Source organism: Typopeltis vanoorti, chromosome 8 (genome assembly GCF_054136105.1).
Source record: "Typopeltis vanoorti isolate ZY-2024b chromosome 8, IOZ_Tvanoo_1.0, whole genome shotgun sequence".
NCBI classification, from domain to species: Eukaryota; Metazoa; Arthropoda; class Arachnida; order Uropygi; family Thelyphonidae; genus Typopeltis; species Typopeltis vanoorti.
The window spans coordinates 24,097,426-24,124,051 of NC_143556.1; the positions used below are offsets into that span (position 1 = coordinate 24,097,426).

Below are 26,626 nucleotides of genomic sequence, written 5' to 3' on the forward strand. Positions count from 1 at the left end.
AACTGCAAGGACTAGAAGTTGATAGTCCATGGGAGGTAGTTAAGAAGTGCTTGCATGAAGCAATGGCTGACTGTATACCTAGAGTCCGAATAATAAATCAAGTAGGGGTTAAATGGATGAATAACACCATTAAGCTTGAGTTGCAAAAAAAGAAACAACTATGGAGGGAATTTAAGGAGAAGGGTGACCGGCAGGCACATGAACGGTATAAAGCGCAGGCCAGAAGGGTGACGAGTGTGGTAAGAAAAGCAAAAAAGGATTACGAAAGAACATTGGCCAAGCAGGCTAAAGAGAATCCTAAACAGTTTTTTAGATATGTAGCAAGTAAAAGGAAAAATGTACATGGCAAATTGATTTTAAAGAATGCCGATAGTAGGGAGGTAACTGAATCAGTTGAGATAGTTGAGTTACTGAGTGAGCACTTTGCAAAAGTATATCATCCAGGTGGTGACATTGCAGAAACGAATAAACCAGTAGATTATACGGGAATTGTGGTTAATGAAGTGGAGGTGAGTAATCTATTGCATAACCTCAATGTCAATACATCTGTGGGATTGGATGGTATACCAGCTCGTGTTGTACGAGAAGCAGCTAAAAAATTGTCAGTACCCTTGACCATTTTGTTTAATTTGAGTCTCGGGTCTGGGTTAGTCCCGAGCGGGTGGAAAGAGGGGAAAATAGTTCCACTGCATAAAGGTGGTTCCAAGACTGCTGTTGTAAATTACCGACCGATTAGCATAACAGGAATCATTGTCAAGGTCTTAGAGAAAATAGTCAAGAGGAAAATACAAGATTGGATAGAAGAAAATGGGATACTGTATTGGGGACAACATGGTTTTGTGAAGGGTAGGTCATGCCTCAGTAACTTGCTCACGTATTATAACACAGTGACGGCTGAACTGGATAAGGGTAATGGGTTTACGGTGATTCTACTGGACCTTGCAAAGGCCTTTGACAGGATTCCACACGGAATTCTAATCAGTAAATTGCAGCATATGGGAATGGACATAGGGTTGGTGAGATGGATAGGAGGGTGGTTGATGGAGAGATATCAGAGAGTGGTTTACTCGGGAGTAGAGTTCACAAGACGGCCTGTGACTAGTGGTGTGCCACTAGGATCTGTTCTTGGACCACTGCTGTTTAATTTGTTCATAAATGATATAGGAAATGATCTGAGAGGAACAGTTCATTTGTTTGTGGATGATGCGAAGTTGGGTAGGGCAATAGTGAATGCAGATGACGTCAAAATTTTGCAGGATGATTTGGATAGATTGGAGGTCTGGGCTAAGGAGAATGGATGTCAGTTTAATGTGGCAAAATGTAAGGTTATGCATTTTGGGGTGAAAAGATTGGCAGCAGTTTACTGCATTGGTGGAACCCTGCTCCAGGAAATTGATGAGGCACGAGATTTAGGAGTGTTGGTGGATAAGGAATTGAAATTTAGGGGACACATTGCAAAAGTGACCAAAGCAGCTCATCAAATCACTTGGTTGCTGAAGAATACGTTGACAAGCAGAGACAAGCAGGTTATTGTTCCTCTCTATCGAGCCTTGATAAGACCCCATCTAGACTACTGTGCTCAGATTTGGTCACCTAGGTTTCTTCTTGATGGGGAGGAGGTGGAGAGGATCCAGAGGCGAGTGACCAAGATGATAGCAGGTCTGTGGAATGAACCGTATGAGAACAGGTTGAGGATTTGTGGGTTGCAAAAATTGGTTGATAGGTGGAGGAGGGGAGATATGATTGAGACATTCAAATTACTGAAGGGTTTCTATAAAATTAATTCAGAAGATATTTTTGAGAACAGGGCTGGTTGTGGGAGGACTAGGGGACATCCATGGAAACTGGGCAAAAGTGTGGTTAGTAAAGGTGTTAGAGCTGGGTTCTTTACTTTTAGAGTAGTGAATGAGTGGAATGCGCTCCCTGAGTCTGTAGTGGATGCTGTGACAGTGAATGAGTTTAAGGCGAGGTATGATAGATACTGTATGAATGTCAGATAGTTGTGATGAATATGATTTGGGGCCTCTCTCGATGAGTCTAATGACTCCCTGGAGTTGCCCGTAATAATAGTAATAATAGTAATAATAATGGGTTCAAGGAGAAGAATGACAGATTATGTGAATAGTTTGGGTCTCCTGTGATGAGTCTTTGGACTCAATGGACCCAATGTCTGTACAATAATAATATTCATAATATCAGGTTTAATACCACTTTCCTTAATAATTGTGTTCCATATAGATAATGAATAATAGTGGAGATGATGTGCACCCTTGATGCACACCTGATTTAACATCAAACTATTTTACTGTACCTCCTTCAACGTATGAACATTGTTTGCTGATGATGCAAAATTGCAAAGTATTACCTTCATTTATTAGGGAGGATGACTTAAATAGATTAGCAATATGGGCAAAAGGTAAATAGCTGTCAGTTGAATGTAGCCAAGTGTAATTGATGTGATGCACTTTGGAAAGAAGAGATCACATACTGTGTACTATACTGACAGAACAGAAATGCAGAAAACTGATGAGGCCAGGGTCTTGGAGGGGGAAGGGGTGATTGTGGAAAGAGAGTTAAAGTTTAGAAGACATACTGCAAAATTAGCCAAAACAGCACATCAGATTACATGGGTGTTGAAAAAAAAAAATAGCAAACAGGGATAGAAAAGTTATTGTTTCCTTTTACAAGGTTTTAATAAGTCCACATCGGGGCTACTGCATGCTGATCTGGTCATCTGAATTACATGGGAAGAAGAAGAAGTGGTGGAGAGAATCCAGAAGCAAGCGACAAAGGTTGTGGCATGTCTATGGAATGTTTCCCTACGAGAAGAGATTGAAGGTCTGTGGGCTTCAAAAAATGGCTAACAGACAAAAAAAAAAAAAAAAAGAGGAAACACGATAAAAGTATATAAGTTATTAAAGATTTTCTACAGAATTAGCACAGATGACTTTTTTTTTCACTACATAGCAGAAAGAAAGAAAATGAGGGATTACCCATGGAAGTTGTGTAAATGTGGTTAGCAAGGGTGTTAGGACTACAATTATTGCTTGGAAGGTGGTGAATGAGTGGAATGGATTGCCAGTGGTTGTTGTGAGTGCTTCAGCAGTGAAGTATAATAAGTATGTGTGAAAAATGGATAGTGTGTGAATAATCACTCTCCCACCAATAAATCTGACTAAATGGAAATACCTGTATAATAATACTAATAATAAATTAGAGGATGGATACTAACAAATAATATGGATGGATACTTACTAACCACTTGCGTGCACACACAGATGGCACTGCTGTGTTATGGGTAGTGAGACTGCTTGTATGCAGAGTTCATATATGTATATTTAAAAAAATTTACATATATGAAACTCGTGATGTGGATAAAAGGATGGTTAATGTATAGACATTTGAGAGCAGTTTATGGAGGAGTAGAGTTCAAGAGAAGGCTTATTACTAGCAGTATATCGCAGAGCTCTACACTTGGGCCATTACTGCTTAATTTTATATTAATGATATAGGGCAGGGCTATCCAACCTTAGGTAATCTGAGGGCCATATTAGAAAAAAAAAATTATCTGACGGTCATATCACAATGCATATCTAGTAATTTGGTGAGTAGCAGCAACACAACCTTGAAAGCTGAACAAATGAACAACACTAATTGTGCACTCACGTTCCCCGTGAGAACCCAGAGCATGCACGTTGGAACAAAGGAGTGTAAGAACGCTTCTTTGACAATCTAATATTTGAAAAACATGTCGGTATATAGTGGTGTAAAAACACCAAATAAAATTACTAACATCAAGATTATCGATTAGTGATAGAATTAAAATATCTAATAAGCATTCGATTTAAATTGTTATTTTATTTTTTCGCTCATGAAAATCAAAATCCACAGGCAGGCCGCACAAAATCATGGGCAATGCTTTGGACAGCCCTGATACAGGATATGATATGAGGGGAGATATTCAGTTTTATATATATAGACTCACATGTGAAAGGTCACGTGATTTATAGCATATCAGTGCCATGTGTGGGCAAAAAATTGCTGGGCCCCAAGTGAGGATCAAACTCATGAACTTCAGATTATGAGACTGAAATTATGCCTACTATGCTACTAAAACAATTCTTTGCTGATGATGAAAAACTGAGTGGAGCAATAGTTAATGAAGATTATGTAGATATGCTACCTGGAAAGAAGTCAACAGCCATAGCATCCATTTTAATAATATTTAGGACCTCCTTTTGCTGAGATGATGGCATCAATCCTATTGGGTATACTTTCCACAAGCGTATGATAGTGATTAATGGAACTTTGGACCATTCTATTTTTGTGCAGATTCATGTTCCAGTTGATGCCCAGAACTCTGCATTCAACGAGTTGCCAACAAATGGTAGTTTTTAGATATTATCTTTCGTAGTACCCTATGGTCACATCTGGTGAGTGTAGTGGGTGTCCACTGTGGGTAGCACTTGCAGTTGACTCCCTGCACTTCCATCTCAGTATGGTATCAGTGATACCATACCATTGGGCCATCCCGTTGACTTGGGATGGCCCAATTTGTCAACAACTTGCCGAACAGACAGGCCTGCAACATGACATCCTATCACAATCCCTCTTTCAAACTCCATCAGTTACCTTCTTGCAGCCATTTCACCAGGACATGGTTGTACTCACTTAGAAGCAACATATTCCTCCAATTTATACCAACTACAAACACGTGACTCATTACATGGTGCGATGATCCTTGCCCATGGGAGGAGGGGGTATCTGTTGACTTCTTTCCAAGCAGTGTATCTTGCAGGATGATTTAAATAGATGGATAGTATGGACAAAGGAGAATGGCTATCAGTTAATGTGGTAAAGTATAAAATTATGCCTGTCGAGATGAAAAGATTACTAGCTGTTTACTGCACTGAGGGAACTAGACTGCAGGAAATGGATGAGGCTCATTAACTCATAGGGTTACCCAGTTATTGAAGAATACACTGACAAAAGGAGATTACTGCCACCTTATAAGGCCTTGATATAGCCCTTTCAGATTATTTTGCACAGGTCTTGTCAGCTGGATTTCTTGGAGATGGGAAAGAGGAAGAGAATCTAGAAATTAGTATTCCTTATGAAGTTTGTGGGTTACAGAAGCTGGTTGATATGCAGAAAAGTTAGACATAATATATACATAAGTTACTTATGTTTTAAAAGGATTGACACAGAGGAAATTTTTCAGTACATGACTAATGGGGAGTAGAAATACAAGTCATTGTGGAAATTGAGCAAGAGCATGGTTAGTAAGATGTGAGTACCAGATTTTTTGCTTGGAGTAGTGAATGAGTGGAATGGGTTGCCAAAGTTGGTTGTGGGTGATCTGTCGGTGAACAAGTTCAAAGCGAAGTAAGACACAATGTGCAAATATTGCTTAGTGCTTGGTCTAATGTTTAGGGCCTCTCTCAATCAGTCTACAGGTGCCATGGAGATGCCCATGTAATAATAATAATACCTTTCCTCTCTATAGATAATGCTCTGTACCAGCTCTCATTTCTTTCTCACAAATATTCATTGCGTTTTGCCCAGAATTTTTTTTCACTCATGTCCTTCATATTCTGCTGTTCCTCATAATACACCCAGACAGATCTTTCCTAGAAAATCCAAATATGGAAATTCCTTTTTAACAATCTGACTCTCTTACTGAAGAGTAGAATGAGAACACTGGTTAATCACAGTCTATCAGATATTCTAGCTAAACTTTCTTAATTACAAAGATCAGACAATTTTAAAATTTTATACATCTATGTTTAAACATGGGGTGCTTAAGGGTTAAAGCTATATAACTGAGAGGAGACCTCCACATCGCCTTTAAAGGAATGTGGAGAACCGACCAGGGCTTCTGATCTAATGTCCAATCCTCACTTTCTCATGGTGCATCCTGTTGGGTATCTACCTGGAAACTAAACGAACGAGGATGGGCTGGCAATTTGGGATTTAGCCGACCAAATTGTATTCTTATTGGTTAAACCAAAATACAAAATGATGATACATGATAAAATTTCATGCCGGCTGGGGCATCGCCCAGTTAAACAAGGCCCCCCCTTGTTTTCGCCAGGGAACCAGGGAGAACAGCGAAAAGTCAGCTACTGGAACACATCTGAAAACACACCCCAACTCAACATCACCAGAGTTAAAGATCAGTACTATCAACATAAGAAGCCTGAATGGAAAAGAAATGCAGCTAGCTCAGGAATTAGATAAGTACCAGATCGACATAATAGGGGTGACTGAAACAAAAAAAAAAAAAGACAAAAATTGGTGAGATCTTTCTGAGCAATAAATACAAAATGTTATATTCAGGCAATGACAATCAAGGAAAAGAAGGAGTAGTCATAATATTCAACACAAAATATGAGGCTAATCTTCTTGAATGGCAGGCGGTCTAAAGTAGAGTGATGTGGGCAAATATGAGAATGGGGAACTGGACAATGAAACTTATTTGTGCCTATGGTCCCACAGAAGGTTCTACTAAGGTAGAAGTGGAAGAATTTTTTGAGGCTTTAGAAAAAGCAACTGACACAATGAAAAAGGAAAGTTGGTCCGTGTTGGGGATCTGAATAGCAGAGTAGGAAATGATTGTCAGACATACAAAAATATTTTGGAAAAATTTGGAGACAAGAGCAAAGCTAATAAATGGCAAATATCTGTTGGATTTCTACTCAGGGCATGGACTGGTTATTACTAATACCATGTTCCAACATAAAAATGTGCACAAATTCACATGAAGAGAAGAGGCAAGGAATAAAAAAAGTCTCATTGACTATGTTATTGTTGATAGTGATGTTTTCTCCCTGTTGCAAGACACCAGAGTGTATGGAGGATTTGAAATTGGAAGCGATCCCTATTTAGTCTTGAACAGGATAAAATTGAATTTCATATTGAAAAGAATAACATGTAAGAAAGTTTTAAAGTGAATAAAAGTTGAGCAGCTTTCAGATGTGAACTGTAGATAACATATACAAAGATTATTGAAGAAAAAATGAAAGAGTTTGAGAACAGGAACCAAACCTTGGAGAGTCAGTGGCAAGCCTTGAAGAATACCCTGAATGATTCAGCCAGAGAAGCATTTGGTGGGGTTGTCTGCAAGGATAGAAAAATTAGGACTCCATGGTGGACACAAGAAGTTAAAGAGGCAGTGAAGGAAAAGAAGAAATCATATCAAAAGTTCCTGGCAAATAAGTCAGCTTGTGCTCTTAGAGAATATAGAGACAAATGCAAGAATGCTAAACACTGTGTAAAACTAGCTAAACAAAAGTCATGGGAGGACTTTGGCAAGAACATAGAAAATAAATATCAAGAAGGTGGCAAAATATTCTGGAGGTTGTTGAAGAAGCTTAGGAATGGAGGAAAGAGGGCTGTAAAAGGAGTTAGAGATGATAAAAGTGACATGAAAACAGGAGAAAAGATATCCTTGAAGTATGGAGTAATTACTTCGAAAAATTGCTAAATGAAACAAGCAGTGATAGCACAGTGGTATAAAACACTCAACAGGCATACAGTAAGGAATACATATCCATACTTGAATTAGAAAAAGCCAAAGGCTTGAAATGTGGAAAGGCAGCAGGAGTAGAATATTCAACCAGAAATGCTGAAGTATGGTGGTATAAAAGTCTTATAGTGGCTGCACTGCATAGTTCTGAAAGCCTGGTCAGAAGGAGGAATTCCCAATGATTGGAGTAGAGCTCTAATAGTGCCCATATATAACAAGGGAAATAAAACTGATTGTGAGAATTACAGAGGTATTTCCTAACTGAGTGTTCCTGGCAAGATCTATGCAAGTATACTTGAGAAACGGTTGAGAAGAATTGTGGAAGAAAAGCTTGGTGAAGAACAAGCTGGATTCAGGCCAAATAGAGGCTGTCAGGATCAGATCCTCACTTTACGACAAATAGTTAAGAAAACATGGGAATATAACAAAGATCTGTATTTAAGTTTTGTTGATCTGGAAAAGGCATATGACAAGGTGCCAAGAGAGAAGCTATTCAACATGCTACAGTTATATGGTGTCAATGTGGCATTATATCAAGCAATACTTAGTCTTTATTTGATTTGTAATTCAGCAGTTAGAATTGAAGGATGTACAGGAAGATGGTTTAATGTTAAATCTGGTGTGAGACAAGGATGTACATTATCCCCTCTGTTATTCATTATCTATATGGATCACATTATGAAGGAAAGTGGTATTAAACATGATATCAGAATTGGAGAGGTTAATGTCAGCTCTTTGCTTTATGCAGACGATGTTATACTTATAAATAAATCCGCTACAAGTTTGCAAGAATCCCTGACTAAATTGAATAACTGTTGTAATAGATATGGTATGAAGGTCAGCATTAAAAAGACAAAGACAATGAAAATAGGTAGAATTATGAAAATGTCAACTGTGTTGTGAACATGGAACCTGTGGAACAAGTAAAACATTTCAGCTACTTAGGCATGAGTTTTAGTGAAGATGGTAAATTAAATATAGAAATAGACAACAGAATCAGCAAAGCTGGTATGGTGGGAAGTCAATTGAATAAATTCATATGGAATAAGAGAGAAATTAGTCGGAACACTAAATTAGCTGTATACAAGACAGTATTCAAACCAGTTTTAACTTATGGATCTGAGAGCTGGGTCAGAAGTAAAACACTTGACCAAAGACTAGAGACCGCAGATAAGAGTCCTGAGAAAGATTAGAGGCATGAAGAGATGGCATCAATGGCAATATCATATTCAAAATGAGGATATTAGGAAAGAACTTGACATTGTCAGTATCCAGGAATGCGTTAGCAGAGCTAATCTCAGGAGTATGGTCACTTAAACAGAATGGGCGAGGAAAGATTAGCAAAAGAAGTGTTCTCTGAAGACCAAGATATAGGTGGACTGATATGGTACAATGTGCCTTAGACAACAGAAATATAAGATCTGATAATACTGGAGTCTTGACAAGTGATAGACTGATTTGGAGGAAAATTGTAGATAGGAAGTTAGTAATTATGTAAATTTTTCATGTAGTACTATCATATCCTGTACACCCCTTCAGGGTACATGTGAGGAATTTGATGATAATGATAATATTTAAACATTTCAAGGTCAATTTAAAAAATAATTAAAACCATTTTATTGTTTTAGTGGATGTATTCTACAACCAGTGTAGAATATGTTAATTGCAACTTTTTTGATGAATATTTTTGTCTGTTTTATCACTGGTTACATCCTTGTTTTTCCTTTGCTTGTTATATCACCATGATTTGGATTCCTATTCCATTGTTTTACTAATTCTTAGATTTTTGGGTGGACATCATGGCATTTGTCTGCCTTTGTGATATTTATCTTCTAAATGCTTTCTAAATTCTTCCCAAGAGTTTTGTTCAGCTTTACTAAACATCACTATTCTTCGTGTTGCTGTGGTGACCTCATTCAGAGTCATTTGTTGTGTAACAGGTGACAAGTGATAACAACAGATAGCAAGAAGTTATGTGCCAAGGGCAACTTGCCAAGAGTAAACAGTGATAAGAAAAATTAAGAGTATTGACAAACTGAATAAGCAACAGATATCAACTCTGATGAATCCTTAAGAAAATTAGAGATAATACTAAAAAAAAAGCTATGATATAGAAGCATAAGTTTAGTAAAAATAGTATCATATTCAACAGACCGTTTTACGGATTAACTTACTGTCACTCTGCATTTGAAATATAAAATAAAATTCTCCAAATAATCTGGAATGCATATATTTATGCACAGCAATAAAATAAAATTAAGTTAATTTTTAACTACTCTTGAGTTGATGAAAGTTTATTTTTCACTTGGTTAGACTATAATAAATTTAGTTTAATACCACTAAGGTGTTGTACCACCTCACCCCAGTCCTGAAGATACTTTCAGGCACAAACTTTGTTTGCTCACACTCGGATAAAGGATTAAACTAAATTTATTATATTCTTGAGTTGAAATTTTCATTATTCATAAAATTAATTTATCTTTTTATTACATATTACTTATAGTGCTCAGTATGGATGCTTAAATTATTATGCACTTCAAAAGATAAATCTTTATGAGCTAAAATTAATTAAATTCCTTTTACATTTTTTTTTCGTTGTAGCAAACAAAAATAATGACCATAAATAAATAAAGTGATTCATTGTTAAATATGCAGAAAGCATCCTCACCTTCCATTATGATGAAGAACATTTTCAGCAACACATCCTACAGCAGGCTGTGGTTGGACATAGACAGCCTCTACATTTGTATTTGGAAGAGCACTACTAGTGTTACAATGATCAGACGCTTTTCCATCTGTCAATTAATAACAGATAACAAAAAAAGATTAAACAAAACTTTGAATGTCCTTATTTTGTCCAAACATTATACAATTAGATTAGTGACTAGAATGAAGTTGAATTGTTGGTAAGCTTGTTTTAAAGTTGCCAAAATAAGAGGGTGGTCTGAAAAGTTCTTGGTCTCGACCATAGATTGCAACACTATTGGCATGATTTTTTTTTTCTGAGTTGGTACATCTGTCATAAGCATCCATGTGAAATTGCAAGTCATTCTATCGAGTATTTTATAGAGCTGTCTGAAGCAAAAATGTTGAGTATTGTGAGGTTATAAAATTCTTTGTAAAAGAAGGTTTAACGCCAAAAGAAATTCATTCAAAGTTCATAAAAGTTTATGGGCACTCTTCTCCTTCATTTTCGACAATTAAGAAATGGGCTGCCGAGTTTAAAAATGGTTGTACCAGCCTTGAAGATGATCCACGTGAAGAACATCCAAAAAGTGTAACAACTCCAGAAATCATTGATCAAGTGCACAATATGGTACTGGATGACCACCTGCGAATCAAAAGTGTGTGAAACTGCTGAGTCTATAGGCATTTGAAAAGAATGTTTCACTTGCTCACAGCAGATCAAAAGAGCACTCGCGTAAAAATCCCTGAACAGTGCTTGGAGCATTTTAACAAGAATAAAACTGATTTTGTGTGTCGATTTATTACTATGGATGAAACTTAGATTCACCACCAGAATCCAAAGAGCAGTCAAAACAGTAGACAGAAGCCAGTTGTTCAGCACCAATGAAGACGAAGTCGGTTCCATCAACAGGAAAGGTCATGGCATCGGTGTTTTGGGATGCTAAAGGCATATTGTTTATTAATTATCTTGAAAAGGGTAAAACAATAACCAGGGAATATTATTCCGATCTTCAACCAGACTACGAGAAAAAATTCATAAGAAAAGACCCGGTTTGCAGAAGAAAAAAATCATCTTTCATCAGGACAATGCACCTGCCCACAAAGGTGTTTTGGCAATGCGAAAATTAAGGGATCTGCACTATGAATTGTTGGAACATCCCCCCCTATTCCTTAGATTTGGCTTCCTCTGACTTCTGTCTCTTCCCAAAACTAAAACTCTTCCTCATTGGTCAGCATTTTTCTTCGAAGCAAGAGGTGATTGCAGATGTTGAGGGGTATTTTGCAGATCTTACTGAGAACCACTACAGGGACATGATAATGGCACTGGAGCATCGCTGGAATAAATGTATTAGTCTTAAGGGAGATTATATTGAAAAATAAAAATAATTCTGAAATTATAAATTCGTTTTCTCATTGTTAGGCTGAGAACTTTTCAGACCACCTTCATATCTAAGGCTATAAAGCTATAGTATCTGTTAATTGCTTATATTCTTCTTAGTTTTCCTGTCTCGTGAACTATTTCATTCAATGAAACAGGAAAAACAAGATTGAAGAAGGGGTAAAAACCTTGCTATCTCTGTATGAGAACTAAGAAAGATTTTGATACCTATATCAGATGGCAAAAATCTAGCTAGTGTGCTATAACTACAAAAAAAAAATTAAACTTATATTGACTCAATATAAGTGATTGTTTTATAAAATTGATAATTTACACATATTACAAGATGATTAATTACATAAGATGTCTCTGCAATGGCATCCATTTTGAATGTTTCAATATTTTGTTTTCCTCACCCTCTTCCCAATTTACTGTTTTCCTCTGTTTAGCATAATTTGGATTTCATTGTCAAATCATTCTTGTTTACAAACATAAAAAAAAACCACGGTACAACACATCCTCTTTCAAAATATATAGTTGGTCTGCAACCAAATGGATAGCATGGATATTTGCAAACATGGTTAATTGGTAAATGATTTTCAGTTACTGGTATGAGATTACTAAAGATGTAAAAAAAAGTTTAAAATGAGATCTGATTATATTAGAGTGTCAAGCCTTTCTTTGTTTACAAATGTAGAGCATAGTGCAATACATTATATGATCTTTCAAAATACTGCTGGCCTGGTTTCTGAACTCACCACACTGTTAAACAGTGCATTCAACTCATCATTCACTCTCCATTCAAAGAACCTACTTCTCATTCCCCTGCTCACAACTTCCATATACAGTATTATTATTATTACGGCTATTATAGCCTGTTTTTGTTTAGAAGTGTCTCTTATTTTAAATACATTGGCTATTTTAATCAAAAACATTTATATATATATTTTAGGGCATTATGGGTGAGTATTGAAGACAATTATAGCAGAATAAAAGAGAAGGAATAATTTTGTACATACCTTGTTTTTTCCTCCTATAATTGGCTATAATGAAGGCTAAATGGCCTTCAATACTCACCCATAATGCCCTAAAAAATATATATATATATATAAATTTTTTTAGTAAAAATAGCCAATGTATTTAAAATAAGGGAAACAAAAACAGGCTATAATAGCCGTAATAATAATAAGTGTTTAAGAGGAGTAGCATGGGAATTTTCCCAGAAACAATACCTAATTCCTTATACAGTTTCCTCTAGTTCTACCCTTGCCTCCCTGTACTCTATGAAATATCTCCCTAGCATTAATCTGGTAACAATCCCTCACTAATTTATATATCTTAACCATATCTCCTCTTCTTCTATTCATAAGGCACTAAGTAGCATTCCCTCAATCTCTCCTCATATCTGACATTTCATAGACCTGACACTAACTTAATAAATCTTCTTTGGACCCTTTCCAATATTACTTCCCCCCCTCCCCATCCTGAAAACCAGGATGGGGAGGGGGGAAGTGGACTACTGTGCACAGATATGATTGCCTGGTTTCCATATGTGGCCTGATCAAAGACTTGTATGAGAAAACCATAACATCTTTGGTTCTGCATATCAATGTCTTCCTCATTATTGCCATAATCTGTTTGGATGTGCTTACAATTTTATCAATGTGACCCTGAACTTCAAGTCTCTGTCCAACACTCCCAGATTTCTCATTTCTTCCACCTCCTCCAAAATTTCTCCATTAATGGTAGAATCTTCATCCCAACCTTGCCTACCAAATTTCTACTTCTCATAGGCAAACAAAAATATCAAATAATTTATGCTTGATATCCATGTTCTTTCAATTTAATGGACACTCCACATCTGTATTTACTGATATATAAACATATCATAGTTAGTATGAAGGTGTTAAACCCCAATGCAGCAAGAGAGCCCAGATACATTTCTTGGTAAAGAAATCACTGACTTTTGCACTAGTACTAACTCGAGATGCAGATTTATGTCTTTTCGTAGCAATGTGCTGGGTAATGTTGGAATTTCCGCCATGCTCGATGCTAAACAAGCCACCACAAACGATACACTCCACTTTATCTGTCTCGCCCAATTTAGTAATTTTTTAAAAATGGAAATTGAGTTTTTAAAGCGTCTGTATAATCACACTTCCTTTTCGGCATTTTCAACGTTAAAGGGCCATAGGAGAATTGAAAAACCATACATTTTAACAGCAGCCGTACAGTAATTAATACTCTGCAAGCACCAACCTGTTTCTCTCGGAGCAAGCTTCTAAAATGGCGTGGGTCAAGCGGACCGTTCCATGCTATTTAAAGCTGAACCAATATCATGGCACACAGCAAAATGTCAATGCACATGCGCACTGTTCTAATGAACTTATCGTTGTTGTAGTGTTGCCATCACTCGCCTTGAGAAAATAACAACACGTCTACAGTTCCCTGTAATGACGGAGAGCGATGTTTGTAATAGAATAGAAATTGTAACTCATTGATTTTGTTATTCAATCTTGAACACTAAAATACAGGACAAAAAGCTGTCCCGAAGAGTTTTCTTGGGACAGCAGGATGCATTAGCCAAAAACAGGATGATCCCATATTTTACGGGACATCTGGGATCTCTACTAATATGCTAGGTGTGGAATCTTACACACACTTAAGTTTATTTCAGATTTAGAATTCATGCTCTTTTCATATTTTTCAGTAATGTAATGCCACAACAAATACTCACAACAGACAACTTTTAGAAAACAAATTAGATGTTTTCCAACACTATCTTATTTCAGTAATTCCATTTGTTTTTTAAATTTAAAATAATGAAAATTCATGAAAAAAAAATGATGAAAATAATGTAAAATTGGGCACAGATTTGGTCACCTGATTCTCAAAAGGATGCACAGATGTTGAAAGGATCCAGAGCAACTGACCAAAATAGTATCTGATCTCTGGAATGTTAAATATGAAGAAAGGTTGAGATGATGCAATCTGCAGAGTTTAATAGATAAGAAGAAGAGGGGTGATATGATAGAGATGTAAAAGTTTCTAAGGGGTTTTTACAGGATTAACGGTGAAGAGGGTTTTTTTTAACCTCCAGGGAGTCCAAATACTCATCGAGGGAGGGCACCTGCTCTAGAACTCTATCTCCACCACTCAATCCACCATCCACTAACTGACCGAAACTACATCAACGCCATCTACTGCCAACCAACCACAATTTTCCACAGACAATCACAAACATCCATGCCCACAGGGGAATTCGAATCCACAGCCTTTTGGCTGGAGAGCGGATATGCTAAGCACTCAGCCAACCAGGCTGGCTCCCACCATTTTATGAAAAACGTGGGAGAACAAGAGGTCATCCCTGGAAGCTGTATAAGGAAGGTGTGCACAAAGTAGTGAGAAGGTTTTTTTGCATGGAGAGTTGTGAATGATTAGGATACATTGCCTGACAGCATGGTGTCTATAGAGAATTTGAATGTGTTTAAGACACAGTACGATGAGCTGCGTGTATGACAAAAGGGACCTGCTAGATGAGTTTGTGACTCCATGGGGTTTTAAGATAATAATAATAATAAAGAATGTTATCTATCTTCCTGATTTATGAACATAAGAATGTTTTAACATATTCAAAAGACTGCAAAACAAAGAGAGAGAATATTTTAAATATGAATAATCCTTGAAGTAAATGTTTCAAAAGTTATTTCAATAATAGGAAAAGCTATAATTTACTGTTACATGGTCAGTTGCATGTGCTCATGAAAAACAAATAAGCTAATTACTAAAAACTAATTACCTGTTCCAACCAGCAAGGTAATTTTATTTGCCACAGGGATGCGAGAGAACGATGTAAGCGCATCATATTCTTGATGTACCCAATTCAGTAATCTTCTTAATGATAACTGCTGTTTCTGCTGAATATCAATTCTCCAAGGAAGATTAGGAACTAAATGAGAAGGACTGGTTACCTAAGAAATAATGAATAAATTAAGAAACAAATCCATTTTCTTGTATATGGTATTCATGTAATCTGAAATTAACACACACACACACACACACACATATATATATATATATTAGTGAAATATCAATTCATTATAAACAGCCATAGCAGTAACTCTTAGGCTGAGTACTGCAGCTGACTGGTCTAAATTACACACATTCTTAGGACCTGGTGTAACGCTGGTTACAAGTTGAATATTACTTTTATTGAACAGAACACAGCCTTTTAAATATGAAACATTAAATATAATTAATAAAAGATCTAGCAGATAAAACAGCACTCTTTAGAGGGAGAGGGAAAAAAAAACACCCAGAAGGCAGACATTCCTACAAGTTGCAATATTCAACCAACTTTTACAAAATTTGAATTACTGTTATTTTTTATGTCACTGAAGATTCTGTGAGAAATTCAGCAAAATTGAATTAAAACAAAGGAGACTGGGGAGAGGGAAGGGAATGCACTTATGAAGATGTCTAGAGGTTGTATCATTTAGAACAAATCTGGAACATAGTTATTTCTTAACTGTTTATACTCCCGCTTAGAATTTTAGCTCAAATGGACAAAAAGAAATGCCACTGGAAAGGGAGAGTTATATCCTTTACAAATACTTCTAACATTTTTGCAATGTTCAACAAATTTTGATTCCAGATCAAAATTCCAGATTTTGATCAAATCGGGAATACAGTTACTGTATTTCTGGCATTGCTTAAAGAAGTCCACTGAAAAATTCAGCACAAACTAAAATAAACGAAGGGTTGTATCAGGAGGAGGACGAGGGTCCTCAATAGACACCTCCACAAGTCCTATTATTCGATTAATTTTGACCAAATTTGGATTTTTTTTTTTTTTTTTTAATAATGCTAATTTGCTAATTGAGCAAATTAGCAAAAAATGAGGGAGAAAGATTGTGGGAGGGAGGGGATCACTTCCTCCACAGAGACATCTATTGTTTGAAGAGTTGCACTGGCACGGTTTAACTATTTTAGACAAAATGAAGAATACAGATGTTTTCTATTTTGCTTAAGATCCTCAGAAAAATTCAGCCTCATTGGATTAAATTTGGAGAATAGGACCATATCCTCATGAAAAAAGTGACCACCATAAAAACATTTTTGACCAGTTTAGGAATATACTCCCAGTTTGGAAGAAAGTTGTTGATAGGAAAAACTATTAGTGAAATATTGTGTTTGCTTACTGTAATATTTGGTATACACCAAAATATGATGGTGATGATGATTTCTTAGGATATGAATTTTACATAATATGCTCTTAACAAACTGAAATAAATCTCAATGGATTTTATGATTACCAACTGGGATCACATTAAAATCTAGAAGAAACCTCAGCCTTTAATAACATCCCATTCCACAAACTCTAGTGCATCTGTGTGGTCAGTCTTTAAAGCAACCAAACTGTCATTAGGGACTTTTTTTTGTCTTTTCCTAAGAAAATCAGAACCAAGTTTAATCATGAAACAAATCCTTTTTTTTTATGCTTCCTTCAGATTATTTCTGATCTTGTTGCATACTCAGGGCAGCTGACTTAATTGCATACTTCCAAAAGATGGATATCTGCTACAATGAAAGGCCTACTTCCAAAGTGAGGCTTGTCTTTCTTCTGTTCAGATTCTTATAATACTTATGAAATCTGAGGATTTTCTTTGATATTTGACTTCATCTTAGTGTAAGGTGATCAGTCTGTTTATATTCACTTAGCTCTTTCTGAAACCATGCTCCTTAACATATACTCTGGAATAATATTATCCCCACTCAAGTTTTTCGTCCTGTAAACACAAGAAAATTGACCGTAGAACCCCACACTATTTCAGACAATAACATATCCTGTTAGGGTTAGGAACCAAGAAATGGCAGCACTTATTTGCCAGTCTCTTCATTGGTTGTTACTTATAATTAGTGATAGTCTTGGACCAGCTATTCTCTGATTGAACTGCCCAGTCCATAACCAAAAGCCAGATAGGGTTAAAAAAGGCCTTACCTACTCCCTATAAGGGAATAAAAGAACTAATTTTTTTGATCCCTATGTCTATAAGAAAAATTAGGAAATTATTCAATGACTTACTTAAATTAAGGGGATATTAAATCCCACATAGTTTTAAAACCGAATAAGAAACTCAAAGATTGGAATCAGAGAGTTTCTTGCCAAATATAGTAAACTATAAAGTATCGGCGACACTAGCGTTAGCCAATGCAAGTGATCCTAGTACGTAGTACAATACCGGGCAACTCGTTGCAAAGGTGGAGGAAGTTCAGATCGCTATTCTTAGGTATTTTCCATAATGTAAAAACACATTTCCTAGGAAATGTAGCTGTTATTACATTATGGAGGGAGGTCACTACCCAGACCGGTTTCAGCCTTTTTTGAGGCTTCATCAGTGAGTAGCTTAGGTTAGGAAATGTGTTTTTACATTATGGAAAATACCTAAGAATAGCGATCTGAACTTCCTCCACCTTTGCAACGAGTTGCCCGGTATTGTACTACGTACTAGGATCACTTGCATTGGCTAACGCTAGTGTCGCCGATACTTTATAGTTTACTATATTCGGCAAGAAACTCTCTGATTCCAATCTTTGAGTTTCTTATTCGGTTTTAAAACTATGTGGGATTTAATATCCCCTTAATTTAAGTAATGTTTTCATTTCCAAAATGAAGCTTATTAGCTCTTTATACTTAAGTAATTCAATGACTTTTTTTTGTGTGTGCGCTTTAAATTCTCATAACAACACACCTGTCGTTTAATGTCTCAATGTAGATTTTTCATGTCTGAGAGATTTTTATGATTAAAAAACATAGGCAGAGCCGGCGCTAAGGTCTTTGCCGTCCGCATGCAATGTCTATCTAAGCATCCTTGTAATGATCTGGGCATGTGTGGTTCTTTTACGATAATAAAAATTTTCATTATTTGAAATTTCTTAAATAAATTTTGACAGAACAGCAAATGTTGGTTCGCTAAATGTAACGAACCGGGGATGTTGACTAGCAGGATAATCGTTAAAAACCCGAATATTCAAAAAATTCTCAAAAGTTAAAGCAAATTTTGATAAAGCTACTTCACTTTAATCGTTGAATATAATAATACAGGGATCATAGCCTTCTAACTGAAACGAATCGCTAGCAAAATTAAAATGAATTTTAATTAAAGTTAAAATTTATTTGAACTAAAGTTTAAAAAATTCTTGCATTTTACAAGTTACTAAATTCTCAAAAAAAAAAAAAAATCAGCTAACACCTTTTTATTCCCGTATACGGGAGTAGGCGAGGCCATTTAGCCCTATCTAACTTTTGGAGACTGAGTGGGCAGTTCAATCTCCACTGGTACCCAATCAGAGAGAGATGGCCCAAAGCTATCACTAATTAAGCGGTACCCAGTGAAGAGAGACGGCTCAAATGTGCTGCCATCTCGTGGTCTCTAACCCTAACACAATATATTTAATGTCTGAAATAATGTGGGTTCTAGGGTTGATTTTCTTGAGTTTACAGGACGAAAAACCCAAGTTTCCGGAAGGAAAAACCTGCTTGCCTGTGCCATAGATCGACTAACTTGGGAACCGGTTGAAAAAAGGCTTAGAAAAATTTCCTCTAGAAATCAAGTCTTCCTTCGTGAGGCCAAGCGCGGTGTGCAAACGCCACATCCACTGAGCTACACAGGCTCCTGTTACTAAATTCATAGTAACTTGTAAAATTTTTTAATAATTTTTATAAGTGAAACCATCTTTTAGGAAAATAAAACTCAAGATAGATAAGAAAATAAGAAAATAATTCAAAAATAATTAGAACATTTAATATAAGTATTCAAAAAATAACATCTTTACAGAATAACAGAAAATAAATTAAATTACATAAATATACTTGAAATTTTTTAAATTAAAATTTTAGGGTTTTTGATTTCATATTCATAAAATTAGAAATAATAGTCTTAACGTCTAATTCCGCACATATATCATTTTCAATAGCTATTAACGCCAAACTAACAAGCCTTTTTTATGACATACTTGTTCTTAAGTAGGTTTTAATAAATTTCAACTTGAACAAGGAACGTTCACCGCTCGGTACACTACCAGGTAAGGTTAACAGTATTCTTAAAGCAATTGAAAAGTTAGAGAAAGATAAATTATTGGACACAATAAAATTAAAAATATTGAAATTGTTTTGAATATTTAAATTATCCTTCAGAAAAATATATCGGAAAGCACATAACTCGTCATATAGTTCTATTGCATTTATGTCTTTATTGACGCCGTCCTTCAAGAGAATCCCTAAATCGTCACATTTTTTTCATAAATCTTCGTTATTAATTTGTAGTAATCTATACAAGAAATTGAAATTATCATAATATGTTTTTAGTTGTTCAAAACCTACTATTCACGAACACATTGCAACATCTAGAAGTGTATAAAACACATTCACTCTAAATTTATCTTCTGGCGATTGTGGTGTTTCGTCATGATGCTCATAGTCAAATTGTCGTGTCTTCTTTTGTCGTCGGACTTCCGTACCAGTTTTAAATTCTTGTTCTTTGTCCACCTCTTCACTCAGTTCTTTTCCCATTTTAGAACTTCTTTAAAATTTGTGTCTGATCGATACTCTTGTAAGAATATTTTTAAGTTTTCGATAGATACTCAAGCAAGTGTAATGATCATATTTTTGTCTTGAAGCATTTTACTCACAGGGTTTATTCTGTTAAGTAAATCATGCCCAGTTATAAGAGAGCAAATAAATTTCTAGTCCTTTATTTTAGCACATGTGCTTCATGCTGAGTTTCTTTATTAAAATTTTCATTATTTAAAATTCCAAAAAGTGCATCGTAAATTTCTCGTAACTGATATCATAGAGGGCGGACTCCATTAATTTTAATTTCCCATCGCGTTTCTGATGGATGTTTCAATGTTAATTTTTTACGAACTTGAAAAGGATTGCCCAACGTTTGTAAGAGAATGAAAAGAAATTGTATATTTCTTGAATAATTGCAAAGAAACTAATTGTATCTGCATTCACTTTGGCTGCATCGTTAATGATTAAATTTAGAGTATGAGCAGCACATGGCACATAAATAGCTTGACGATTTTTGTTTAAAAGCAAATTCTGGAGCCCATATTTTTTCCCTTTCATATTTGCCCCATTGTCATACCCTTGACCTCGCATGTCTTCAATGGGAATGTTCCATTTTTCCAGTTGTTCCATTATTGTTGCACATAAACGACGTCCTGTGGAATCTGATATATCTGCAAAACCTAAAAAGTTTTCCCTGATCTTGACAATTCCATTGTCACAGGAAACAAAGCAAATAATAACGGTCATTTGTTCTGTTTTATTTACTTCAGGTGTGCAGTCGAAAATTATGGAATAATATTTAGATTTTCGAATTGATAATAAAATTGTATCCCTGATTGCATTACTTAAAGTTTCCAATATTTTATTTTGACTGTCTTTACTCAAATAGTGTACTCGATTGTTTCGTTGTAGGGCCCTTTCAACATGATTTTCCATAACGGGATCAAACTTCACAAACAGTTCAACTAATTTTTAAAAAATTGCCGTTATTCCTTTCCTATAATTTATCAGATGATCTGCAAAAAGCTAAATTTTGGCTACCAAGGAATTTTATAATTTCAATCAAGCATTCTAAAACACTCGTCCAATGTTTCTTTTCCATTGAGTCTGGCAATCAATAGTAGTTTTGTTTTTTAAATTTTTATCAACTTCCTTCCATTTTAAGAATTTTTTCATGTGAGTTAAACTAGTCTCATGCCTATGCAAAGTTGTACTTACATTTCTCCAATCGTTATACCCTTCTACAAGACTACTTGATTCGGTAGGTGCGAAAGGTTTGCAACAAAAGCAAAAAACATAATTTAAAGTTTCGAAATAAATGAGCCATGAGCTTTCCATTTTTCTATTATAATACATGTCGCCAAATTTATGACCACATGTATCTCTGGGATATATTATATTTTTCTTTTGAACAGGTCCCATTTCAATTAAAACAATTCGTAATTTTTCATCACTATTTCCCCATTCACATGGATCTTCTAAATTTACAGACTTACAATGTGTTAGTTTCGTGGTCAACTACAACTAAATCTTCTCCTAACTGTTTTTCACTTAAATCATGCATTTTGTTATCTTGTTCAATAGTTGCCATAGTACTTTCATGAAAACTGGATGATGTGCACAGTTCTTCAACTGTGATTTCTGATGTATCGAGTTGATTACAATCTGCATCAAAATATTTTAATATTTTAACAAATTTATTAACATCTGTTTTTTTCGCAGCATGACACTTACGATTTTGTGCACCAGATAACTTTTTTTTAAATTTTTGATTCCATTTCTCTTTTATACCCACAAGAAATTATTACACAACATGACACAGAGACGAAATAATAGTCTGCACTGTGCTACTGTCAGTAGCCTATGAGATGCGTACCATATGACTGGTTAACTAGCAACAAATGTTTTGTACGAAAATTCGTTTCTGCGCATAAAAACCGTTCACTGTTTCACTTTAGATAGACTGTAGTAGACACAACATGCTGTAGGCAAGCATTTAGCCTGCTCTCGCTGCAAAATTATAAACAGCCAGCTGATCAAAGAGGCAGCAATATACAATTGTTTTTAAATTTTTATTCGGTGTATCCGGCTTTATTTATTTTAATATTGATCATTCTAAGAATTTTTTTTTTTCATGATAAAAATTATGTTTCTTAAAAATGAACTTATGAACGGTGCCCCAGCGGCGGCACCCCCTTCATAGTGGTGCCCGCATGCCCGCTTCTGCCGGCCCTGAACATAGGATTAAAATAGATTTGTTTTTTTTTATATATATATTTAGAAACTAATATCCATCTAGTTTCACTTACACTAAAACTGGTGTGTTCATGGTTTTCAATAAAACCATGTAAAGTGTATAAAAGCTGATAACAAAGTTGTCTAAATGCTGCCTAAATCATTACAAAAGAAAATAAACTGATTCATAATGAAACACATCCCAATTTCTTTCAGTGGAATGTTTTTTTTTACATACAACAGTTTTGGACTAGCAATGGGCAGTCTTTCACTCCCCCCCCCCCATCATCTGATCTCCAAATGGAGAATTTTGAAAAGGAATTACTAACATGGCAGGCATAGGCTGATCACCTCATTTTAGCAAAATTAAGCTGAATGCTCATGAATAACAGACTGCTAAGAATTTGATAGGAACTAACTAAAAGGATTAATATAATTTCATATGCAAGCTTCAGGTTGAATATACTTGGTGTTTGGGGATGGGAGGGGAGCAGGGTTTTATGTCAGAAAATGTAAAAAACATCCAACATTTTTTCATTCGCCGAAGGAAACAGGCAGAGCTCTTTTAGCACTTTTAACTCACTTTTGTAAATCAGTAGACAGCAAGTCTTGATCCATAGCCATCACTAATAAATGGTCTCATAGTCAAAGATTTTCAATACACTGGAGCAAGAAAACAGCATATAACTGTCACTATCTCATAATCCTAACAACATGAAACAATATGAGTTCTCCAGTGTCAATTTTTACAAGATACATGATTACAAACCCAAGTTTCATAAGAAAAAAACTCGAGCAGTGTTTTGGGACATATGCATATTTATTTACATTGGTTATCACTGAGCTTTCATAGCTCAGTCGATTGACTTAGATGAGCCATTCAGTTGGAAAGACCTGGGTTTGAATCCCATTCATGATGTGAGAAACTTTTAACAGGTGTTTTCAATCAGATGTTGAGTGAGCTGGTCTCATACAGAAGTGGAAGGTTTTCTCCTAGAAACTGGGTTTTTCATCCATCAAAATAGTCAAACCAGGAAAACATTTAAAATACTAAGCTCCTCCATAGAGCAGTTGGAAGATCAATGGAACATTGCATCCTTCAATTATTATTATTATTATTGTTCCGGGAAACTCCAAGGAGTCGACAGACTCATCGAGGGAGGCCCTAACATCATGTCAAGAACAACTATTCAACATTCACACAGTATCTATCATACCTTGCCTTGAACTCATTCACGGTCGTAGCACCCACAACAGACTCTGGAAGCTTATTCCACTCATTTACCACTCTCCAAGTAAAGAACCTAGCTCTAACACCCTTGTCAACCACGCTCTTGCCCAGCTTCCATGCATGGCCCCTAGTCCTCCCACCACCAGTCATATTATCAAAAATATCTTCTGGATCAATCTTATAAAAACCCTTCAGTAATTTGAATGTCTCAATCATATCACCCCTCCTTCGCCTATCGTCCAATTTCTGCAACCCACAAATCTTCAACCTATTCTCATAAGGTTCATTCCACAGACCTGCTATCATCTTGGTCACTCGTCTCTGGACGTTTCAATTGGAAAAGAACAGAGTTCGATTCTTGTCATGATGAGAGGAATCTTTATATGGGCTTTTTTAATTGAAGGTGAGTTAGTTAGCTGATCTCATACCTAGGTAGCAGTGTTTTTTCTCCCAGAAACTTAGGTTTTCATTCCATGTAAATGATTTTGATTTTGATTTAATTTTTATGGCACAAAGACATCAAAGGTCATACTGCACAAGACACAGATTATAGCAGTACATATGGTAAAGGATTACTAGGACAATCACAAACATCCATGTTTTTGGTGGAATTCAAACTCGCAGCATCTTGGCAGGACAGTAGATATGCTAACCACCTAGCCAATCAGGCCAGCCAATGCACAGGAAAATCAGAGACAAGAACACACAAATTACATAAAAAAAATACTCGTGTTGATGGTGGTAGTAGTGTCACTGTGTGTGTTTGGAGAATTAAGTAATAGGGGAGACAGATAGGGGAGATGTGTATAGCAGAGTAGAGTAGAATACAGTGCTCTTCTGCAATGAGCCCCTAGACTCCTTGGAGGTGTCACATAATAGTAAAAATATACAGACACGGAACACTATGGGAATATGGATTAACCACCGTATTCCATCTCCATCAGATTTGATTTCAAATGCCAGCATGGTCAAGTGTGGGTCTACACAAGCCTAAATCAGGAAGGAAGAACATAGGGTAGCACTAAATAAATAAATGCTGATCTGGCAAGATATCTTTTAATGCTAGATGGGAGCTATATTGTTTAATTTTACTTCAGCAAAAAATATAAATAAAATAAAACTACATTCATTTATAATTTTTTATATGTGAATCACATCCATAACATATACTTTAATGCCATGTATAGGCTAAGGAGAGGCAATCCACTTCTCCTGTTCTAAAAAGTAAGAAGCACATGGTAATTTTTTCAAGTCACTTCAGGTTTCCAGTAAACAAGGTGCCAGTCTCACACCAGGTGATAAAACTCATCTAGTACCCAAAGATATTCACAAAAATCCATGCTAAGTGAGATTCACACCTACCCTTGTTTGGCAGAGAGCAGGTACGCTATGTACTTGGCCAACCAGGCCTTTACTGTTTTAACTGATTTACAAACTTCATTTCATTTATAACAGCATATTCATCTCTTTTACTGGAACTTAAAATCACAATTGAAAATTTCTAATCTTTAATGATTAAAATTGTGAAAGAAAATAATAGAAAAGATTTTAACGACTGCTGTATGGCTGAAGTAATTTTTCTGCATTTACGCTGCTTTTAATTTGTCCCTGTCATTTATTTTTATTTTGATAATTAAAATAAAAGATGCCTATGTAATGTAACCCTGCAGCAACATTTCTAGTACCATAATTCTAAAATCAACAAAGAAAGACCCATTATAGTTTCAGATTTCAGTTGCTGACTACAGAAACTTTTTCTAAGCTCTTTTCACATCCATAACATATTCCTTTACTTTTCAACACTACTTTACACTGGCACAGGCAAGCAGGGATTCTTCTTTCTGAAACTTCAGTTTTTAACCCTGCATTTCAGACAACAGCATAAGAATTAGGTTTAGGATCATGAGATTGAAGAAGTTGTCTGCTATATCATCACTCAGATACCTTAAAAATGATTGACAGGCACGAGCTCAGCTACTGGTCACAGCTAAGACTGGAGAAGCTGCCCCAAAGGTCAGAGATAAAGGACCTCCATAGAATGCCTTTGTGGAAATAAACAAAGTGTCAAAAGTAGTTACTTTTAATTCTATTTATTATAAAAGCCAACCAGTGTTTCTGCTAGACTAGAGCTCTGTTTTTGAGTAAGATATTCTACATTTTATCTGCTTTTAATCCTAAAATTAAATTATTCTAAACAAATAAACATTCCCAAGAGGCAAATAGGACCTTTGATTATGTTATTGTTGTTGACATTATTGGAAGTGCTGAAATTTCAGTGGGGAATTTACATTCTTGGTTGGCAGAGTAGTTATTATATCCACTCTCCAACCAACAGGTCATGGGTTCACAACCCACTGCAGGCATGGATGTTTCTGATTTTCTTTAGGTAGGAGATGAATTATCATCACCTGGTGTGAGACCACCACCTCACTTATTGGAGGCTGTAAGTGGCTTGAAAAAGTTCCATGTTTGGTCTCTAGAGAAGAGTTTCTGGACTATGTAAAAATAAATTTAAAAAATTTTAAAAATATATAAAATTCATAAAAATGGAAAATGAAATCATTAGCCCATCCCCATAATTTTATTGGTGCCAATGCCAAAGGTTATTAGTGCTCATACCATAGGTTTACTAATAACCTTTAATGGTGGGAACCACAAAAAATAAATAAATAAAACACCAGTCAAGTAATACTTCACAATTGCAGCCTCATTCCTGCTTTCTCAGTACTTGACTTCACTTTTATTTCTAAATATGAAATGTTTTTATGATATATCAGTTATGTTTTATATAAAGTAAATAATTTTGATCTTCTAAAGCAATCTTTTAAAATTTCATCAAATAGACCTATATGTTGATTTTTATCGGGATCTATCTCTACCATTTTTTCATTGGTAATCTTTCATCTCCTATTCTGTATGTAACCACACCATCTTTGTTTAGATTTATTTATATATTCTTGAATATTGAGTTATTTTCTGATATTGTCATTT

General features: G+C 35.6%; 1 protein-coding gene across 1 annotated transcript in view; it reads right to left on the reverse strand.

Annotated features, from left to right (window-relative positions):
- Window positions 1-26,626, reverse strand: part of LOC150103852 (transforming growth factor beta receptor type 3-like) — a 315,988-nt gene that overhangs the window by 112,239 nt on the left and 177,123 nt on the right. The window contains exons 5-6 of the mRNA XM_090397076.1: window positions 15,394-15,565; window positions 10,197-10,323 (exon numbers count right to left, since the gene is read on the reverse strand). Of these exons, the coding sequence (XP_090253202.1) occupies window positions 10,197-10,323; window positions 15,394-15,565 (299 nt within the window). The remainder of the gene's footprint in view (window positions 1-10,196; window positions 10,324-15,393; window positions 15,566-26,626) is intronic.